Genomic DNA, 22842 nt, shown 5'->3' with positions numbered 1-22842 from the left:
TCTACTTATAGATACACAAAAATGGGTCACCTCGGAATTACGCAACACAAACATAATAGTGAAACATACATTACACCGACTTTTGAAGCCTAAAATTAATTTCTGTTTATTTCGCCCCCAAAACACTAAGATTTTGTCATACAAAAAATGTAATGCATCGTTAGTCCATGGGGGATGTGGAAAGAATTTTGACAAGCCTATGATGCTGTACCACCCAGTATGAACATCTTTGAAGACTGAAATTGTTTTTCTGAAGAAAAAGATCTAAAGTTTCCTCTGAAGGTGACTACCTCAGCTTGTTTTTCTCTGGCTTCCTTTAGGCTTTCTTTTCCTTTTTCTTTCAGTAGAAAAAAAAAAAGCTGTAATGACAAATGGGGACTTCCAAAGTTGAGTGGAAACAGCCAAGTCATACTCTCTGCTTTACAAGTAAAAAAAAAAAACACTACTTTAGGAGGAAACAGAGACAGAAAAGGCTATCTTCCCTCTTCTCTACCCTCAAATGTATTCAATATTTATGTTATATCCATCTCTGCTACACTGGTGGAGGTCACTGTTTGTCTATAAATTACTAAGAGAAAATCGTCACTGTGATTTTTTTCTTCTCCCTGAGATAAGAAGTCATCATTTAACAAAGAGAGACCAAAAACACTTGGGATATCTCAGTTGAACCTTCTTAGATGTACAGGTTCATCTAAAATAAAATGGGGAAATTGTGAAAAACTCCAATTTTTTTCTGCCACTCCTTTCAGATATTAAACCTCATAAATTACATAGCTCCATTACGCATGGAGTGAAGTATTTGCAGCCTTTATTTCTTGTAATTTTTATGATTATGGCTCTCAGATAATGAAAACCCAAAAATCAGTGTCTCAGAAAATTAGAATCTTCCCCAACATCAATAAAAAGGACATTTTAGGCTCCTGAAAAGTATTTTCATCTTTATGTACTTAGTATTTGGTTGAGCCAAATAATTCCTGCATGACTTGCAGGATTTACAAATTCAATGTGGTGTGGCATGGAGGAGAGCATCCTGTGACTGTGCTGAGGTGTTCAGGAAGCCCATAGCAACCTGATCTCCCTCATCTTCCTTTTGACAATAGGTCAGGAATAACATTTCTTATCTAAATGCCAACATGTTACAATTACCATAGACATTTTTTTTTATATCTTTTGTAAAAATGGAAAGAACATAAAAACCCTCATCCTTGGCATGCATGCAAGATTGATTTTAACATGATGGATTTTAAAGGCTTTTTTTATTGAAGTGTGATTATAAAGAGCACAACTTCAACAAATTTTAAAAACATGAATTTGGGGTACAAGTGTTAATTAAATTTAAGCTTTCACTAGAGGGGATGTGGAAATTATTGTAGATCCGAAACTTCAAAAGCGTTTTGCATTTTTGCCTTATTAAAATAAGGGCAGTCTTGTCTGTTTTTTTATTTTAGGCTCAATTTAGAAAGGAGGGGAAGGAAATGTCTATTCTCAGCTATAAGAACAGGATATGGTTTACTTTCTTTGAAAAAAGTAAAACTTATTGAATAAGATGTAGGCCAATTTACTACAAACTAAAAGAGAGTGGAACACCTTGGACAGCCGTAGGATAGCCTAGTAAAAAAAGACTAAATACAAATTGTTTGACTTTATCTCCAAGAGGTTTTAACTTGGACAGAACAGAGTGTGCCAGCAGAGAAGAGCTCACAAAATATCACAGAAGAAAGTTTAGAAATAGATAAAACGAGCTAACGTTAAACTTCTAAATCCTAACTTTATTAAAAGTTTTTGGATTTCACCTGAAAGCTGAGTGAGTGTCAGGAAAGAAATCAAATGAAATATTTAGGCAGAATCACACGAGGACATTGTTGGTGGGGGCAAAAAGCATTGGTTTTCCAGCTATGGTTCATGAACCAAATATTAGTGTGCGTGTGTATGTACATATTTGAGCCCCAAAGTTTAAAACTTATACACCTACCTGCTGTTTGTTAGTTATTTGTTGTATAATCATACCACAACAAATAACTAAACAGAAAAGAAACTCTGATCGAGACAAAAAAAAAAAAAAATATATATATATATATAGTAATATCAAGGCCAGACAAAATTAAATATCAAAAATACAGGCATCTCTCGAAAGAGAAAAAATAAAAAGCAACATATTTTTAGCACCAAAAAAAACTTGCAGCATTAGCACAAATACATTTCTTTCATTTCTTTGTACATAAAGAAATGAAATGTCAGAGGCTTGTTTCTTATGAGACGAGAGCCACCCAACAGCTGCTCTAACCACTGTCTGCTTGGGATGGTGCCCAACGAGCTGCCTGGTGGATATTCCGCTTATCAGCTGTTATGACTTGGTGTTATGAATCATTTCAGCTCTGTAGCTCCACCCCATGGTTCACCCAAAGGATTTTCCATGTGCCTCCTTTTATAGCTTCAGCAGAAAGGATGTGGGCTGAAATTGAGGCTCGGCATTCAGTTTCCATCACAGCTTTGCTTGCCGTTTGTTCAACAAAGGTCCAGACAGAAGGACAAGTAGAAATATTTGTAAGATTATTAAAAAAAAAAACCTCCACCACAGAGAGAGGGCAGGAAAAGGTTTATTGAGCTGAGATTCAGAAGAGGGAATAAACAGTCAATGACAGAAAAGGGCAGATGCATACCACAACTATCCTGAAGCAGAAATCTGCCGGCAGCACGGACCACAGAGTCTGACTCAGGCTGGCCAGACAGCAGGAAGCCAACAAAGGGGTTTTCACCAAATGAGTCAAGCACTTTGCCGCCACCTTGCCAGCGTGCGTCCTCTATCCTCCCTTTCATTTCACCACTCACCTCAGAGGAAGCGATTAAAACAAGCTGAATCAACTCACACAAGTGAAAAAAACTCAAAGAAAATCAGGTCGGTATTTAGGATCAGGGAAAATAGTCGCTATCGCTGCTGTACGCCGATGTGTCAAAACCATGACCAGCTTGCAGGGATGTTACCGGCATTAGCTTATAATGGTGCCATTTAAAGCCCATTACGTCTGAGAGGAAAGAAGTCGCTGAAAGACTGTGTGACATCCTGAACGTGTGGCTTCCTTTCGGAGAATGGCTGTCAGCGCATGAGTCATAATCATCCATGTATTTCATTTTGTCACAATGTAAAGGACTATTAAACTTTATATGGAGGTCAAAAAAAGATAAGCGCTTTTTTGGGGAGTTTGCACAGATCATTAAGATTTAAAGTAATGCCGCAGCACCCCGGTAGGCTTTAGGGAAATTTCACTGAAGGCTAGGTTTCTTCCAACAGTTTGGTATCTATGTTTCTCTTTAGTCCACTCCTTTGTTTTTTTTTTTGTTTGTTTGTTTTCCAATACAAACATAATGAATATGGCTAGCGTTCAGGACAGTGGCATATGAGTTGGTTCACAGCCAAGCTCCTTAAACCGTTCGAAACTATTGATCCTGTGAAGACACGGACACTTCTAACCCGCAAAACGAGCACTTTAAACTGGTACCAAAATTTAACGAGCCCTCAGGATGACTCAGGTCATTTGGTATATTACTTTTTCAAATTATACATTAGGCCATCAAAATGAAAGGAAGAGCTCCATAAATTTGAAAGGAGTATTTAATAGGAAGAGTTGCGTAACAAAGAAAACTTTAAATAAAGCTACACAAAGGTTGGAAGTTTATATTTAGCAACAAATGGATAGTATCACAGAGCTAACTGGTTGATCACAGACTGAAACGTTGTAATTTTTAAACTGTTTGTTTTCCCCCAAATCTAGTTTGAGAGCCACTGCTGCAGAGATTTTAAGAGTACATGGACTGAGGCCTTTCTTGTGTTTTGTTGGTTTCGCTCTGTAAAAGGTATTATTTTTTATATGTTTCTGCATGTGTGTGCATAAATATATTATTTTTGCCTTAAGAAGTAACCATACATACATATCATTAAAAATGTGAACCATTTGTCAAGTTAGAGGTAAAATCTTCTTCTGTATGTAATAGAGCAAAACAAAGTAGGTAATAACGGTGAAAATCGATAAATCGCTATCAATAAACCGATTTCCTTAATTTTACAATACTTACATGTGAGAATCTTATCCCCCGATCTTATCTTCCTTCCCACATTAATGAAAATTAGAGAATTTAACAACTTTTTAAACAAAAACATTGGAATTGATCAAATCTGGAATCAGCAGATCAGGTATCTTAAAGATTGGTGATTGGCAAGAGGACAGAAAACTGCAATTGGTGCAACTAGTAAAACATTATTCATGTACTGACCCTCTTCTAATGTCGTACCCCTAAATGACATTTAGTAAGGTGAACTGCCTTCAGAAATCACAGAAATAGTGAAGAGCTGGTGCTTAAAAGCTTCAGGGATGGTTCAAGAATGAAAAACTAACAATAACCAAAGCAGGGAAGGCTTATAAAACAGCAACCCAAACTTTGACATTTCATAAAGCAGGGTATCGTCTAATTAAACTGCCAGGCTGAAGAGAATGAGAATTAGACAAGACGGCTTTGAAACCTCTGGAGGAGTTGCTCAGATCCACTGCTCAGGTGGGAAATATCAGCTGTGCAATCAACAAGCCATTGATAGAGGGACAGGAGAAGTCACGAGCCACAAAGAAAATGTAAAGGAAGGGGAAAGTTAACGTCTTGGTAAACATGAAAAATATTACATTTTTGGGCAGTTTTTCTTCAGCGAAAGTGGTCAAAGTAGGTTGGATAATGGACAAGGGTAGTAAAGGGAAAAAGACCTGATACAATGAACCTAAATGTAAAGCTATAGGAATGGTTCAGATACATGGTTCTCACACAGTGGTACACTTTCCACTGGTGACTTTTAGTGTATGTTTTGGAATCAAATATTTAATTTCAATATTATAAGCCATGAAACAGAAAATAGGTAAATAATCGAAGCCCAGTGATCTTTACTTCACACACAAATAAAGTACAGTGGAGAATATGTTAAGAAGAGATGATCAGAAGCAGTAATAAGTGTCAGTATAAATGACAACAGCACCAAACATATTTTAACCATGTCCTAGTTGCCAACAATCACAAAGATTTGCCGATGCCTAACACAATGACCAGACTAATTAAACACAGGTTGTTTCTATTTATTTGTGTGAAAGAGTCCCTGAGGTACAAACTGCCAGAAGTTCAAATAAATGCTTGTTATCACTCTTTTCCCAACGTTTTAAACACTTGGCAGCCATATTGAATTTTGAGATCAAAGTTATTGAGTATTCTCTTGACTGCAGGTAACAGAATAATTTAGTAATTAGCGAGGTTATGAAAAGTATGAGAACCACTGGTTTGGATCAATATTTATACACAAGTGCATGTTGTGTGTGTGTAGGTTTTGGATAAGGTGGTGTTATACTGTACCCAAGAGCCTTACTTCCTAATTTACAAAGAATCACAGCAAATATTGAAAATAAACTCTCAAATAACTATTTAAAAAATGGGTTCAATTTTAACAGTGTGCCAATTATTAACCAAAGAAATCATATCATAAGCAGGTGTTACTGATCACATGAATGCTTTCTTTTTATTTGACTTATTTTTTGGTATATTCCATTAAGATTAAAAAAACATATTTCCCAAAAGAGACCTGGCAGAGACAGGCAGCATAGCAGCAACTAATTAGCAGGAGTTCACCAATAAATCGGCCAGTCGGTACATCTTTCCCAATGACAGAACCACCCACCAGGTCACAACTGCATGTGTGTTTAACAATAGTCACCTCAATGTTGTCAACCTGGTGACTTTGTTGCTAAGTTTAGCAACACTTCAGTACAAATAAAAATCAACATCAGAATTGGCAGGTCAGGACTTTAAAGATCGACCAGAAAACTACAATCGGTGCACCCTTACTAATTAGTGCTCTGTTTTAAAATGAGGGCAGCATGAAAGTTCCTGACTTTTACCAACTACTTTATGTGTATCCATCTATACACATAAAGACACAGTATATGATTTGTTAATGTACAACATAAAAATAAAAATCAACATTTGTTATAATAGTTCCATTAAGAAAACAGTCTGGTAGATAGACCTGTGTAAATACTCACAACACATTTTTGTTCGTCCTTCATAAGCATGTAAACATTTGGTGTTGCAAGACTGATAATTGCTTACACAGCACATGGGGGGGAAATTAAGTCACATGTTTTTCTGTTATGTGTATTAGTAATAAGTGAAAAAACTTGTTGAGAGAGTGTCTCAACAATGTTCTAACCACTGGAATGTTCTAACCACTGCCTGAATTAAATGGGTAATTAAGGAACTGGTAGAGAAGAGAATGCTAGTCGTATAAGTGGGTTAAAGGGTAAAGAAAAATGGGATTCAGCCTGAAGAGACGAGGATATAGTAACTACTATTGCTCCAGTTCATCAATGGTTTTGCTCAGCATCTTCCTTATCTTTTCATTTATCCTCTGGGTTTTATGGCTCTTCTTATCGTTTGTATCCCTTTCTTTATGTGTTTGCTTGTTCCTGAATAAACAATTTTCTTTTTGAGTTCGCTGTGTCTTGCTTTTTAAGAAAATATCCTTTGTTGTTGCCTTAAACAACCTTTTTGTTGATACGTGTAGGGGGTAGTTTTTGCCGAACGGGGGCGCAGTCCGTTTTATTTAACGTTAGCTTATTAGCTCTTTTTAAACTGTATCCTGTGCTTTGAACGTCTTTGAAGTGAAAAGCCCGGACTAAGCCTGGCTTTGGAGCCTGTGAATAGAGCTCCTGGGGTGGTTATGAGAGGCTCTGTCTTTCTTCAAGTTTTTACGGTTCCATTTGCTCCACATCTGGTGCTGCGTTTACTTCCAAAATAACCAAAGTTTACGGTTATTCATGATGTTTCTTAAGCAAACAGGGGATAAGCTCCCTGTTAGTTTGTTGTTGTTTTTTTTTTTTTCACACACATTTCATGCTTAGTGTTTTAGAAAGACGAAAGTTAAAACTCACCGACCGTCCAGCGGAGGTGGCTCTCTCCTCTGTCCAAACGATGTTATTTTCCAGAGCAGTTCATTCCTCTCACAACAAAGCACCGCTAGAAACGCAGCCCACGCACTTTGATTTAGACGGCAGATAAAATTACAGGGATTTTTTCCCTGTTGTGTTGTTTCATTGATTTGGGGGCTTCTCTTGGAAGAAACCACTCCTTGCTGCTTTGTCCAGCGGTGATGTCATGCGGAGGCTCCGCTGTACCGACCCCCTTAACTCTTTAACCGTTTAGTGAACACAGCCTGGAAGGCGATAGGTCTAAAGAAACAAGACATGTGAACATTCATTAAAATTAACGACAATTACAGATGGATAAAGCCATGCAAAATCATCATAACAACCTTCCCTGATAAATTCACTAGTAAGCTATCTCAAACCAGGATTGCAGCAACATTTGTAAACTTTTTTTAAAAAATAAATGTATAGTGTTCCAGTTTTATTGAAATGGCAATGTTTCTCTCAAGTACAGTAAAGCGTAATTAATTATTAATTTGCAATTATTGAATGTACGTTTATGTTCTTATGTAACCATTGGCCCATCGTGTACGTTTAAATAATCTCCCATTGATTATAACAATACCGGCTCAGATATAATAAAAATATTACTTTATTACTGAATCATAAACATAGGACCCACTTAGTTAAATATCCTTGTCTGTGTTTTTTTTAGTTATCATCTGAAATAATCTTTGCAATATTCTTTTGTAATTGTATTATACTTAAATAATAAAATTTTAAATAATACAATTTTAAATAATAAAATTTTGATACAGTTAACATAATGCAATTATGGCTGAAGATAAAGCAGTACTTGTTCTTTTAAAGTACTTTGAAACGGGATTTGTTGTAAATTGGTGCTACTGAACTGAGCACGTTCAAATAATACAAACAAAATGAACAAAAATAGATTCATAACGCCACGTAAAAAGAATCATTTAAATCTAGATAGATAGATAGATAGATTTTTGCGTTTACAACGACGTAAGTAGAATTTCCTTTGTTCACGTGGCCGAAGTGAACGTAGCATAGGTCACGTGGCAGAAACACGGAAGTCAGTGTCTGTAAACAATAAAACGGGTGAGTGTGCATTTGTTTCACTGTAGCTCGCAGATGTAGATTTAAAAGCCGCTGTGCATGACTTGTGTTTATCTGTTATAAACAAAAAAGCCCCCCAAAAAACAAACAAAAAAATCAATACCTTACGAAACCTTCATTTGTACTTTTAAAAATCGTTTCTTTATGTAGCGCCTAAGCATCTGCTAACAGTGGTTCAGCTGTTTTGCTAGCACAAATTTTCATTTATAAGTGAACAATTTAGTCAAAAGCAATGCGAAATGGCAACGTTTTGCTTTGCTCTGATCGCCATTCAGAGCAACCTGAATGATTAAATTTAAGATTATCTGCCGTGTCTTCAGAGCTTCTGCTAATCTGAGTTGTGGTTGTATTTTGGGTTACAGCTGTGCACGTCAAAAAGATGACCTCTTCAGATTGGCACCTGTCGTTAAAGCTGGTGGATCAGCCCAAATCCACCTTCCACTTCCCGGAGATGATGCCCGGGGATGTCCCACCAGGAGGATACAGAGTGGCCACGTTAAAGCAGCTCGTAGCAGCCCAGCTTCCAGACTCGGTCCCAGATCCTGAGCTAATAGGTCTGTCAGTAGTATGAATAAATAAACTGTGAATATCTTCGTTTTCTGGGCTTCACTGACCTGTATGGTTTACAACACTATCACATGTTTAAATTACACCTAAAGTGTCCCATCTGTCCAGAGCTGGTTCATTGCGGGAGGAAACTGAAGGATGATCTTACACTGGACGCCTGTGGAGTTCAGCCAGGTTCCACCTTACACATTCTCAAAAAGACCTGGCCGGAGCCAGAGGGGAATCCAGGTCCGTGGATGTCGCTTCGATAATGAACAGTGCCTAATCTCTATTGTAAATTACACAGAAGATCTGTTTGCGAATGTGTGTGTGATCTCTTCTACAGAGCCTGTTAACAGAGCAACAGCAGCCAGAGAGTTTAGAGTGTTTCACGCTGCTCTTCATTCACTCAACTCTGCCTATAGAGACTCAGTGAGTAGATTTTCACAAATACTCCTTCTGCTGTATTTTGTCCCGATATTTCATTTTGGTTTTTCTACTGAGGTTTCATGTAATGGATAACATAAAGAAGTGCATAATTGCAAAATGAAAGAAAAACATAAATACAATGCTATATATATTTTTAAATATTCCACAAACAAAACAAAAAGCAATTGTGGCTTAACTTTGCATTTAGCGCCATTTACTCCAGTACCCTTTAATTAAGCGACTTATTTGTTCATAATTTGATCTAAATAAAAATTTAAGCTATTTGGTGAAGAAGAATGGGCAAAAACTCCCATCCTTTTTGATAATCTATCACAAAACATCCTTATATTAAATGTTGAATATTAGCTGATATTGATGTCTGTTTTTTTTTTTCTTCTGCTTTGAGGTTTACAAAATGCTGACAAACAAAGAGTCTCTGGATCAGATCATCGTAGCCACTCCCGGGCTCAGGTCAGACCCGGTTGCTCTAGGTAAGACCCAGCAGAACTCCACAAGACACTTATAGCTCTGCATCTTATCGCAACTTGTAACATGTTCACTTTAAACATTCAGGAGTGCTTCAAGACAAAGATCTCTTTGTGCAGTTCACGGACCCCAACATGCTGGACATGTGAGTATGACTCTTAGCTTTTTTTAATTTTTAAATTTTTTTTTTTTCCAGGTGTCATGTGACAAATAATATGACACTTACAGTGCTATTTCTGCTGCAGTCTAATCAGTTCACATCCGGCCCTGGTCAACGCCATCATCCTGGTCCTACATTCAGTTGCTGGCAGTATGCCGGCCCAGTCCAGTGCCGGCTCCTCCCGAAATGTTTCTGCCAGTTCTTACAGTGACATGCCAGGTGAGCCATGAGATTGATATGTGTGAATGCAGTAATGTTTTCACTGAAAGCTAACAATTGTCGTGTATGTTGAAATAGTCTAGAATTAGCAAGGCTGCAGCTAACGATTATTTTAGTAACCAGTTAGTCTGACGACTAATCGATTATTTGGATTTTAAAACTGGTGCGTTCTGCTGGTTTTTCATTTAACCACTTTAGTCATCTTTATATAATATTAAAAGTACATTGAAAGATTCAAGTACACAAAAACAATCAATCCATCCATCCATCCATTTTCTGAACACCCTTGTCCCTCAGTGGGGTCGGGAGGGGTGCTGGTGCCTATCTCCAGCTAACGTTCCGGGCGAGAGGCGGGGTACACCCTGGACAGGTCGCCAGTCTGTAAAAACAATCAATCCATTTTTTAATTTGGAAAATAAAACATTTTATTGCCCAAAATCCAATAACGCAGCATGATTAAGTAAATACTTAATCTTTTTTTATCAAAGGATGCATCTGCAGTTAAAAAATACTTCTGACATGTATTTGAGTCTGTATTCTCCAGTTAATGATTAATCGATTACTAAACAGGGTGTCCGCAAATCCTTAAAACGTCTTAAATTGATGTGTCTTATATTAAGTCCTTGAAATGTCTCAAAATCTAAGTTGATATTAAATACATTAATCAGGGGTCTTAAATTTTTATCACGGCAGGACAATTTAATTTTGTATATGTAGTTTGTTTTTCTCATGGGACTTTTCTGTCTAGCAAAAGTATTACATTGTGTCACTCAAGGTGGTTGAAGGTACCTTCAACTATATGCCAACATATCCTGCTAGTTATTATGGATGAGTACAAATATACTGTCAGTTAGCTGAACACCAGAAATTTCCCAGTTTTTGTTATGCTTGGTTATAATCCATCAGGATCCTTTATGTTTACAGTTTTTTAAGTCTTAAATCTCATTCAAGGTGGCATCAAAAAGGTCTTAAATTGGACTCTGAAAACCCACAGATACCCTGCTAAATTAGTCCAGTAATCGACTCGTCACGAATAATCCAAAAAATCGTTTCATTCCCTAAAACTGAGTCGGATCTCTTTTCTGGCAGGCGGCTTCATGTTCGAAGGCATGTCGGATGATGAGGAGGAATTCCACTCGGTAAGTCTTTTCTCACACCTCATACAAAGACAATACACTCCATTCCAACACTCCCATATTGCAATGGATACGGATGTGGGCTGATTATTCGAGTGTGTGTCAACAGGGGAGTCCGGCAGGCCCCTCCAGCCGAGCCGGGCTCCCGCCAGGAATGCGGCCCGTCTCACTGGGCCACAGCGGAGCGACGGGGCCTCGGCCGATAACGCAGAGCGAGCTCGCAACGGCTCTGGCCCTAGCCAGCACGCCAGACAGCAGCGCCGTTACCCCGACAACATCGAGTCAGGTTAGACGGTGAAAACCGACCCGGATTTACTGCCTCCTATTCATCAAGAGGAGAATACTCGTTCCTGCAAAAACCTGGCAGCGTTGCGACTCTGTTCTATCTTTTTCTTTGATTAAGATGGACCCCTCCAGTGGCTCTGCCCCGATGCCAGCTGGCACACCAGTCAGTAATGATCTCTTCAGCCAGGCTCTGCAGCAAGCTCTGCAGGCCACCAACATGTCTGCTCTACAGGTGAGCTAACCCACAGTGTGCTCATTTCTTCTAGGGGATAATGAGAAACAAAATGTTAACCAGGTGGCGTTTGGATAAAAGGTTATTCTTTCTGAACACGTTTTTTTTTTGTTTTTCTCTTGCTTTGCCAGGGCCGTTGGCAGTCCCAGCTGCAGCAGCTCAGGGACATGGGGATCCAGGACGAGGAGCTGATGCTGAGGGCGCTGCAGGCCACAGATGGCGATATCCAGGCTGCCCTGGAGCTCATATTTGCTGGAGGCCCCGGACTCTAAGCCCTTACCTCCCACCCGGACCCCCCTACGGACAAAACCCACAGTAGAGGAGAGAGCAGGAAAACATCTGGCTCACCTGACTGCCAACAAATGAGGACATTTACGACTTGCACTGTGTGGTTGTTGTTGCTGTTGCACCATTCGGTTTTAATTAACAGCCAGAGCAGTTCAAATTGCGCTCCACAGATTGTATAAACTGATGTTCGTGTTGATTTGATCGATCATTTCTACAAATGTGAATGAGCTATAATAAAGCTGTTTAAAACTATCTACGCCTTATATTTAAAGGATTTTATGTACATTTAATTTTTTTTAAGCTTCATATCATGTTATTATTATGTTATTCTGACATCAAGAACATACTTGGCGTGTTGCTTTGGTTCTTTCTTGCATGTTTGAGGAATCTTTGAATCTCCCGTGGCAACCATTCAGGGATGCCTTAAAGCTGCAGTCTCCAAATCAAGCTTCAGTCCCACACAGCTACCCCCACTCCTCTCGGAGCCCTCCCCTCTCGGCTCCTCCAGACTAGCGGCTGCAGCAATTGGTAACCACCTGGTGGAACTGCACATTTGCTTAGCTCATTATACGAACTACTTCTTAGTCCAACACTCCTAAGAATGGTTGCAAACAGCATAATAGACGAGCGTCGCCATGATGCCAGAGAGGGTAGGAGCTTCTTAAAGAGACACTGAAGTCAAATTACTTATATAAAAATATATACAGCATTTTTGTAACAACTGAAGGTAATATAGTTGCTTGAATGTGCTGTAAAATTGCACTATGCACCTGGAAAATAGATAATACAGCCCAGCACCCCTTTAAATATCCTTGAGACTTTCTTTTTGTGTGGCCTTAAAGTCTTGAAAAGTAAATAACAGGCGGTATTAGGCATTTCTTTACAAAAATGTTTGATTATTCAACCTATAGCAAAAAACATGACCTTGTTCATGTCCAGTTATGGCCAAAATGATAAATACTTCTGGCAGATTGAGATTAGACTACATTTTTCATTCTTGTATTATCTGTGACGAAATCTTATTCACTAATAAAAACACAGTTTGCAATCATTTCGGACTTCACTGTAGACCATAAAAGAAAATGGCAACTTAGCCAAATTCTGAACCCATGCTGGGAACACTGAACTGAATATTTGTGTAGTAGATATTTTATCGTAAATTCTCTTGTGATTCAACAAAAGTCTAAAAATTTCAGCAGACTGTTTATGTAACATTGCTTTTATAATAAGCTGTAACGTGTATTTCGTTGTGGTTTAAAGGGTTTTTGTAGACGTCCTACACTTAAGGAATAATGAGCTCAACATGACCCGAGTCCTTCAACTGGATTCGCTCGTGTTGTCCTGCAATACGTCCACTAGGTGGCAATATATTGCTTTACCCAACCAGGTCAGCCTTTGTCTCCGAAATTAGAAGCAACACCAGATGTGATATTACAAGAAACATTCGCTAATTCACTGACTCTGATAAGTCATGTTGGGAAACAATACATAATTTAGCCCTTTGGTGAGCAAAACATCCCTCCATCCATCTTTTTTCCGCTTATCCGGTTCGCGGGGGCAGCAGCCTAAGAAGGGAGACCCAGACTTCCTGGACAACTTTAAAAACTGGAGATAACATTGGGGATAACATTGTCCCCGATGTTTAATATCGTCTCTTTTTCTGTCATCTTAAAATAATCTTCATGTCGAATATCTACATTCAAAGACAAACTCCGATTTTCTGGTTTTATTCGTTTTTTTTTAACAGATTGTGAGAACATCCCTGCAAATCTGTAATTAATTTATATATTTGGAATTGTTTAGATTACGTTGGTAACTGTTAGACCCTCCCATTTATTTGAGTAATTAAGAACACACCGGGTAATTGATGGAGGTTTTGTTTTGGGCAAATGTCCGGTGTGACGACGGGAGGTTTTTGTAAAATATTTTTTTTGACCACTTTTGGAACTTGAAACGTCAGATTAAGTTAACTTTCGTTAGTAATTATTTTGTCGATTTTTACAAGAAATGATCCCGGATGACCAACCTATAAGGGAGAGCCCAGACACATTATGGAGGAAACCCATTTCCGCCGCTTGTATCCGCGTGAGCAAAACAGTTCTGAGAAAAATATATAATGAGTGGGGGGGGAAATGTAAAAAAAAGATTTTCCTCCTTTTCCCCAGAAAGCCATGAACTTTTTGGTAGGTGTTTATAAAAAAAAAAGTATTGAAGTTTAATGATTACAATTTGATATAACGCCATCATAACGCTGAAAAGTTCAGTTATTTATTTATTTAACTATTTATTTTTATTTGTTGTTGTTTTTGAGTGGACATTGTAGCCGTTAGAGCCCTGCATCACTACCGGTGCAATGATGCAGAGCTGGAGATTGATCGGTCCTCCTGTTGACAGGTGGCGCTGCTGAGCCAAGACATCCCTACCGCAGAACGCCGGTGTCAGAAGGAGGAAACAGCAAACTGAAAGTGTTGGATCTCCAAGCCTAAGCAAAAGTACGCCAACTTAGAGGATTTCTCTAAAGGTAATAATAAGTCGGTGCCTGTCTTTGTGTCTCAATATGTTAATTTTGACAACCGCCAGCATTGTTTTTTCTGCAAATGACGTTTATACTGTAGACTTTTACACATTTAAAGCAGCCAGTTAGCTGGCTAACACATTAGCATGCTGCGATAATGCAGATTCATTCTGTTGCACTCGTTAGCTACTCGCTAGCTGTCAGTGGATGTTATAAGACGGTTTAGTTTTAAGCGTAATTAGCGTACTCAAGAGTCACAAGTGCACGTTTTTGTTTAAAAAAATTAAAATAAAATATCACGTGTTTTTATTTCCTACATGCGCAATATCTGCAATATTAGATTAATGTTGAGGGATGATTTAGCGTTCGCCATCATTGTTTGTCCATGATCTCTGCTGCTTAAAAACTGTCCTGTTCTCTGTCCTGTATTTTTTTTTCCAGGATATTTCCAGTGACCAGGGAAAATGGTTTGTAGCTACGTTGCTTTTTACATTCAAAATGTAATATGTATGTAAAGCATATCTAATGAGCCTTTACTTATTTAATTAATGCTGGTTGTGGTTTAGTCACGCAGATATGACTCCCGGACAACCATCTTTTCACCTGAAGGCAAGTTGTGTTCCTTTTTTGTAAAGGGTTAAGAATAGATTTATAATTATTGTGTTGGTTGATGAGTTTTGTAGTATTTGATCCATCGATCACCAATCAGGGAAAAATTGACAACCCCAATCTCCTACCCATTGATTGATCTACTGATCAATCCACTCCTTATTGTTAGCTAAATGTCCTAGTAACTCTGTTATATCTCAGTATTATAATGTAATTTACCCTATAATTTGCAGGGCGTCTATACCAGGTGGAGTACGCCATGGAAGCAATCGGCCACGCCGGAACGTGCCTCGGGATTCTCGCAAATGACGGAGTGCTGTTAGCAGCTGAGAGACGCAACATTCACAAACTGCTTGATGAGGTTTTCTTCTCCGAGAAGATCTACAAGCTCAACGAGTAAGAAAAACACATTGACTCCCATTCTTACAAAAACAAAAAACAAAACAAAAAAATTGCTAATGGGTTTTGTTGGAGGAAAGCTAATTATGTGTTTATTCTTTCAGGGATATGGCTTGCAGTGTTGCTGGGATCACATCAGATGCTAACGTACTCACAAATGAGCTGCGACTTATTGCACAGAGGTCAGCATCGACCATGAAAAATTCAAAAAGCTGAATACTGAACAAGCTGCTTCTTAACCTTACCTAACCTGTTTGAATTCTCTCCAGATATTTATTGCAGTACCAGGAGCCGATTCCTTGCGAACAGCTGGTCACAGCTCTGTGTGACATAAAGCAAGCCTACACACAGTTTGGAGGTGAGATGTTCAGGCTACTGAAGGAGATGTGGATCTGACCCAGTGTAAAGTTGACTTTAGTGAACTACTGGATCACCGGTGCTTGGTGTCTCGACAGGTAAGAGACCGTTTGGCGTCTCTTTGCTGTACATGGGCTGGGACAAACACTACGGCTTCCAGTTATACCAGAGCGACCCCAGCGGTAACTACGGAGGCTGGAAGGCGACCTGTATCGGCAACAACAGTGCTGTAAGTTAAGCCTGTCACAATAAATCAGTTAATCCCATGATAAATTTAAACAAGCTCAATAATTTCCACTTGCATGGTTTATTGATTTTTTTTTTTTTTTTTTTTTTTTTTTCTTCCCTAGCCTTTGTGATGAGAGTCTTCTTTGTTGTTGTTTGTTGTTCTCTACTCCCCTTTTTTTTTATGAACAATTTTGTTTTCAGAGACTTCATAATTCCTTTTATCTGTTGTTTTGTTTATTTATTTTAGATATTTAAAATTTCTTCCAGTTTCAGTGTTAAATCTTCATTAGAATTTAAAGCTTATTTATCTTTGAGAGGGCATACTTGCATTATTTTTCCACTACAGTTACACAATGTTACTATTTATCGCAATAACTTCTAGGACAATTTATCATCCAGTAAAATTTATTGTGACTAGACTACTGTAAGTCTGAAATTTCTGCTGAACATCAATGAGAGGCAGAACAACCTCAGTTATAACCATCAGTGTTAGTGCACTAGATACAAACTGTGTTTTAATTAAATTCCTGCAGATTTCCGTTATAAAGTGAAGGTTTCAGCTGGGGATGCAAATCATCGATTAATGAGTTAATCTTACTTTGATTTTTATCAATTAACTATAAATTGATAATGAGCCATTTTCTATTTTCTTTAATCAAGAGGGCCGACATCTTTCCATAACATAAATGGCTAAATGTTTTAGAATATGCTGATGCTGCTCTGTCATGCTGCACCTGAATAAGCTCTGTTGAAACTTAAGGAGCTCATCAAGTGTATATATTTATAAGACAGAACCACATAAAGTGCGTTTTCCTTCCCACAGCAGAATCCATTTGGACTGTTTCGGTTTTCCAGCGTCTTTAATTCTGTATCAACTGATTACGCTTAAGGTGGTGCCATCTGCTGGATGCCGGCGAAACTACTGCAAAAAAGTTTAAGCAAATGTTTTGAGTTAATCAAAGTCTGGACTAATTCTAATCTATTTAACCAATATTAAGTCAATAAATGGGACATTGTCCAAGCTATTTGATGCGTATTGATGATTTTGATGGTGGAACTCATCCAAAATATTTGCTGGCTCTCTGAATTATTGTCCGTGTGGTGTTTTTGTGACTTTGTATTTTTGTGTTTTTATGATGTGAAGCACTTTGAACTGCCTTATTGCTAAAAATGGGCTACACAAATAAACTTGATTGATTTGCACCCCTAAAAAAAATGCAACTTCAAATCCTTACATCTGATTATTTTTCCCTTGGACGCTATTTAATTGTGTTTATCTTGGTTTCAGGCTGCTGTTTCTATGCTGAAGCAGGACTACAAAGAAGGAGAGATGACTCTGTCCTCTGCCCTGGCTTTGGCTGTCAAAGTCCTCAACAAAACAATGGACGTCAGCAAGCTCTCAGCAGAGAAAGGTGAGAGTCAGAGAAAGTAACTTAACAGATTTATTTAAAATTAGAATAAAATCCGATAAACTGTGGAATTCATGAATGGAAAACCGAAATGATGTCCTGTGAACACTGTGACTTAGCTCTTTGTCGCCCCGACTCTTGCAGTTGAGATCGCCACCCTGACGCGAGAAGATGGCAAAACAAGAATCAAGGTGCTGAAACAGAAGGAAGTGGAGGAACTCATCAAAAAGCACGAGGCAGAAGAGGCCAAAGCCGAAAAGGACAAAAAGGAGAAGGAGCAGAAAGAGAAAGATAAATAAGAAGAAAGCAAAGAATGTTCCTCTATCGTCTCATCAAATCCTGTATTGTTTTTGTCTTTTACAATAAATGCTTGGAAATTAATAGATGTGTTTTATGTTTGAGCTATTGGCTGAAACCCAGAAATCGGACAGTTGAAGTGTTGGGAAAACTATAATACATAATCACCACACACACAACACTTACAGGCTCCGCTGATTAGGGCTTGTAATACATGAAATGCTGCCAAAGCATCATCAGGCACTGATTTTTCTTTTTTTTTTTATGGAAAGTCAACCATTCGGAGTGCATTTCTATTCTGATTTGGCCATATGTTGTAAAGATTTCATGGACCCGATGAGCTACAATATGGCCTCCTTCAGAATAACGTCATAAATTGAGGTAATTTGGCATTTTGTCAAATCCATCAGATAGACTTTATGTTGTTTTTTTGTTTTAAATATTTTGTTTCTTGAGAAGCATTTGTCTTTAAAACTGAGTAAAAATATCACTAATAGGGTCATTAAAAAATAATATATTTTTGTCAGATGGTGATGACAACGTTCTGGGTCAGGTCCATTAAAAATTTAATTTTCAAAAAAAAGAAAAAGTTGCAACTGGGAGCCTGCACCTTAGCATCTTTACATTTCCAAAACATCATTTGTCATATTTGCATACATAAGCTCGAGGAATAATTAAAAATTTTTGGGGTGAAAATTTACACCCATTTCGTCCCTCTTCTCAAGAATCACTGAGGCACTGATCCCCAAACAACAGAACACCGGGCCTGTGGAAACGCATTCACTCCGAACCAGAGTCAAGTAGAGCCAGTGGAAAAGGGGCATTAGTCAGAATTTCCTGGCATTCTTGAGGGTCAGAGGTCAAAGTGCAACAACAGTTAAAGTTGCAAATGGCTGCCTAACTAAACTAGATTAAACTAACTACCAACAAAAAAAAAAGTTTAATATTTTATTGTTTGTGTGATGTGTAGTTTAAGAAAACCATGGGTGACTGAGCAGTTCTTGTAGCGTGGGACTCTCCTCTGGGTGTTTCTTCACTTAGTCAGAATATCCTGTCAGGCTGGAGGGTCAGAGGTCAAAGTGCAAGAACAGTTAGAGATGCGGGAAGAGGACAGATTTACCTATGCTGTGAGAAGATAAAGTACAAGTGTTTGTCTCACTTTTTAAAAACCTGTTGCTGATCTTCAGCTTGTTTTTGAGAAAGCTGTTGGTCTCAAAACTCTTATTGTGGAGAATTTCAAACAGGGTCATTCCCAGCTGCCACACCGTTGTGGGTACAGCAGAATATTTCTGATGCATGCGATATTCTGGTGATTCAAGAACATGGGTTCCTAGAAATGTGTGAGAATTAAGAGAGTCAGAAGGAAGAACAGTAAAAAGAATCTTTGTTTTCTCAGAACTGACAGAAGGAAGCAGGATGTCGTACCTTGGAAGATGGTAAATTTCCTTCCGTGGTCAAAGCAGCTTAGATTAGACCGAAGTCTATGTGATAGGCTCGTAGGCCTTCTGAGCCGCTCCTAATCAGGACATTTTCCACTTTAATATCTCTGTGGAAGACGTTTGCATCCTGAAGTTGAATCGTTGCTTCCACCAGTTGTTTTCATATAATGTACAAGTCAAAAATGATTTGAAGCTCAAAATTCTGCACAGATTGATGTTGGACTTTCATGAGAAATACAGTGACTTGTAAAGGTTTTTATTTTCATGTAGATTTTTTTTTTGCCATTGTCACATTACACCCACACACTTCAATGTTTGTAGAGACATTATGTGATGCATAAATGTAAAGTTTTAGAAAATTGTTTTGCGGAGGGACTATTGCTCTATATTTCATCATTCTGATTTCATCTTATTCACTATGAAACAAAATCCCCAAAAGCAAATGAAGCAGTAACTGACAGTATCTCAGAAACCCACCTGAATTTCCATTTAGACAACCTCCATGCTCATCAGGTGAAGTCCTCTGAAGCCTTGGGCCTCTCCGTCACTAGGAGCAAGCAGCTCCTGCTCCAGTTCATACCAGTCCAGCAGGGACACCACGGCATGATGAACTAGTAGTTAGATTCCTCATTTTCAACATGATGGCCACCTCCAACGCCATCTCTTCTTCTTTTGTCTTCTTCCTCCCACTCCTCAGCTTGTGGTTCCTCAGTGTCCTCGTCCTCTCCCTCTTCAGATTCCTCTTCCGTAAATCGGCTATTTCCTGAGCTGCAAAGTTGGACTCTAAAAATGAGAATACTCTGAAAATATTCACAGAGTAAAATATTTTCCCATTCTTCTGCAAAGACAAGTCTAAGCTAAATCAGATTTGATGGAAAACATCTTTGAATGTGAACTGTAGATCCTCGCGAGATATTTTCAATCTGATGTCTGCTTGGACTGTGACTAGAACTTTGTATTGTTATGTCTCAGAATGATGTGCAGCGTTTTCAGTCACACGCCTGCTCTTTTGCATTTAGCCTAGAATCAAAATTTTGTTTTTGACTTGCGGAAACTTTAGATTGGGTTTCTGGTGGCTTTCTCTAACAGACCTCTGAGCCTTTGGAAAACATCTGGATATATGCTGAGGTTAAGTCACACTCTATTTAACTCTGTTTACAACAATGGGATTTCTGAAGGCAATCGGTGCATTATTTTTACTTAGTGCCTCTTTTCCTTTGATCAATTTTCAGGTTTGACACCATGTCTGCTTTTATATATAATTTTTGGTCCGTCAACATACAGAAATGAAAATTAACATTAGTTTTACTAAAGCAGCCAACCTATGAAGATGTCCACTGAGGAGAAAGACTCTCTGGTTGGCACCTGCTCCTGGATTTCTTCCTTCCTTGGCCGGCGTTGAACTTTCTTCTTTTCCTTCTGTCATTTTCATCTTCAGTATCCTCCTTGTTCTGATCTGGTCCTGGCAGCTTCTTGTGGCTCCGGCCATCTCTGATCCCTTTTCTGTGGATCTCATCTCTAGAATTTATTTCCTTTATTTGGTCTGCAGTCTTCAGCAGACTCTGTACTTGGTAAGCATCGTGCTGCTGCTTATCTCTGAAGTAAGAGAAATTGGGGAAAAGTTTGATTGTTTTTTTTTTTAAAGTTTGGTCTGGCATTTTGGTCTGTCAACATAACATAGAGGAAATTAAGAGTAGCTTCACCAAAGCAGCCAACCTATGCTGATGTCCACTGAGAATGGGGGCTCCTTGGTTACACCCTTCGGCAGGAGTTCCTTATTCTTCCTCTTGGCCAGTGTCTTGGGATGAAGTACCATCCCAAGATGGATGGATGGAGATTCCTCTCCGTCCGTCCGTCCGTCCATCCATCCATCCATCCATCCATCCATCCATCCATACATCCATCCATCCATCCATTTTCTAACACCCTTGTCCCTAATGGTGTCGGGAGATGCTATTGCCTATCTCCAGCTAACGTTCCGGGCTAGAGGCGGGGTACACCCTAGACAGGTCGCCAGTCTGTCGCAGGACGAGATCCCTCTCCTTCTTCTATTATTTTCTTCTTCAGTCTACTCAGAATCCTCGTCTGGTTCTGGTGGCTTATGGACGGTCCGATCATCTTAGGAACCCTGGTCCATTTTCTGCGGTTCTTATTTTTAACCCTTTTCCTTTTCTTTGGTGTGCTGTCCTTAACAGACTCGGCTCTCTGTGGCGTCATGCTGCTGATCTCTAAAGTAAGAGATGTTGGGATTAAATAGTGATTTTTTTTTTTTACATTCTGGTCTGTCAATATAAGCAAGTTAACATTAGTTTCACCAAAGCAGCCAACCTATGAGGATGTCTACTGCTGGTCTTAGGAAAGGTAATTTTATAGGACATTTTCAGCAGCATGGAAGTTCAAAGTACTTTACATGAATTAAAAGGAAATACAAACAAAACACAAAAGCAAAGAAAGATAAAAAAGTAAAGTACAAAGCTAAATATTGGTTCCCCATGTTTAATAAGAATAAGTAGTCCATAATTTACAAACCAGTAGTGGTTTCTCTTGATCTTACGCTTGTTCTGGATTAGAGAGGGATACATTTTACATTATAATGTGAGATATTTACACAGAAAGATGTTACATTCACAACCCTCACATGGCTGCAGCAAAAATCCATATACTGCATATGGGAATTTTGTCTGGCTGAAACTCCACAAACAAAGAAAATACAGAGAATACTTACTTATACTTATCTAGCAACCCAGAAGAGGGATTAGAACAAACTTAGAATCCAGCAACTCTGAACAGGAATGGAGTACTGCAACCTATCTCGCAACCCTGATCAGGAGTATCTAGTTTATATACTTCAGCTTCTTTTGTTTCTTTTAGTTTGTTTTGTTTGCATTTCCTTAATTCATGTGAAGCACTTTGAATTGCATTGTTGCTGAAAATGTGCTATATAAATAAAATTACCTTATCTCACATCTTCCACAATTTAGCAGATCTTGGTGGTCCAAGGAAAAGTGTAAAATCTTGCATCTGGAGCAATAATGGGACACTGCATAGCTACGTATGATTTCCAAGAGTGTGGCCATCACAAGCGACTGTACACACCAGCCTCTATCTAGCTAAATCTATCTAGGTAGATACACGGGGCTGCAATTATTTTACTCATTCTGTCAAATAATTGCATAAAAACTTGGCAGTATGCAGATTTTTCATTTACCACTCAAGCCTTTTTTATACATTAGAAACACATTAAAAGGTACAAATAAACAATTGAATTCCTCTTTTTAAAATAAGAAAACAAAAAACATGTATTCCCAAAATTTAATAACAGCATTACTTTTGTGAACGCTTGATCATTTGTAAGAAAGGATGCTTCAACAGCCAAAAAAAATACTTATAACAGATCAGAGAAAACGACAGAAATCAACAGAAATAACAAATGAGATAACTAATCTTCAAAACAAAACATCTCAGTTAAATTTCCTTTTTCAAATAAAACTGTTAGTTCACAAAATGCATTTCAGTACATTCCAAATATAATTAACTGATTATCCGAAGGCGGTCATATAATCTGTATGAACTAACTAATTTAATAACAGCATTTCTTTCGTGAAGGAAGGATGCTTCAACAGCTAAAAAATACTTCTAACAACATGTGAAAATTCAACCCTTTCTACTCGCATGCACTTCATGCCAAGACACAAGAATGTGGTAAAAATGTTTCTAC

General features: G+C 38.4%; 3 protein-coding genes across 7 annotated transcripts in view; 2 read left to right on the top strand and 1 right to left on the bottom strand.

The window, feature by feature from the left end:
• Positions 1–7189, bottom strand: part of cd276 (CD276 molecule) — an 82691-nt gene extending 75502 nt beyond the window's left edge. Inside the window, exon 1 of one of the 4 annotated variants that reach the window (XM_016670025.1) lies at positions 6961–7189. The gene's annotated coding sequence lies outside the window, so the exon portion shown is untranslated. Of the gene's footprint in view, positions 1–6956 lie in introns of all 4 variants that reach the window. The other 3 variants (XM_007549033.2, XM_007549034.2, XM_016670024.1) reach the window with 3 other exon arrangements.
• Positions 7190–8009: 820 nt separating this feature from the next.
• Positions 8010–12123, top strand: LOC103135973 (ubiquitin-like protein 7). The gene is made up of 11 exons (XM_007549032.2): positions 8010–8072; positions 8453–8644; positions 8766–8885; positions 8983–9068; positions 9472–9556; positions 9639–9696; positions 9797–9930; positions 11020–11069; positions 11176–11352; positions 11470–11583; positions 11715–12123. Exons 2-11 carry the CDS (start codon positions 8470–8472, stop codon positions 11853–11855), a joined length of 1140 nt encoding a protein of 379 aa, XP_007549094.1. The 5' UTR covers positions 8010–8072; positions 8453–8469; the 3' UTR covers positions 11856–12123.
• On the top strand, positions 8574–17769 carry LOC103135972 (proteasome subunit alpha type-4). Of its 2 annotated transcripts, none has more exons than XM_007549031.2 (10): positions 8574–8585; positions 14300–14392; positions 14828–14853; positions 14953–14995; positions 15229–15391; positions 15499–15576; positions 15664–15752; positions 15850–15980; positions 17268–17391; positions 17533–17769. In XM_007549031.2, the coding sequence occupies exons 3-10, from the start codon at positions 14851–14853 to the stop codon at positions 17685–17687; spliced, it is 786 nt and encodes a 261-aa protein (XP_007549093.1). In that variant the 5' UTR covers positions 8574–8585; positions 14300–14392; positions 14828–14850; the 3' UTR covers positions 17688–17769. The 2 variants fall into 2 exon arrangements, with proteins under 2 accessions (XP_007549093.1, XP_016525513.1); XM_016670027.1 differs by lacking the exon at positions 8574–8585 and adding an exon at positions 14180–14190.
• The last annotated feature ends 5073 nt before the right edge of the window (positions 17770–22842 follow it).

This window comes from Poecilia formosa, unplaced genomic scaffold (genome assembly GCF_000485575.1).
Source record: "Poecilia formosa unplaced genomic scaffold, Poecilia_formosa-5.1.2 Scaffold29, whole genome shotgun sequence".
In the NCBI taxonomy this organism is placed as follows: Eukaryota; Metazoa; Chordata; class Actinopteri; order Cyprinodontiformes; family Poeciliidae; genus Poecilia; species Poecilia formosa.
Note: the sequence above shows the minus strand (reverse complement) of the source record. Positions and strands in the feature narration are given on the sequence as shown.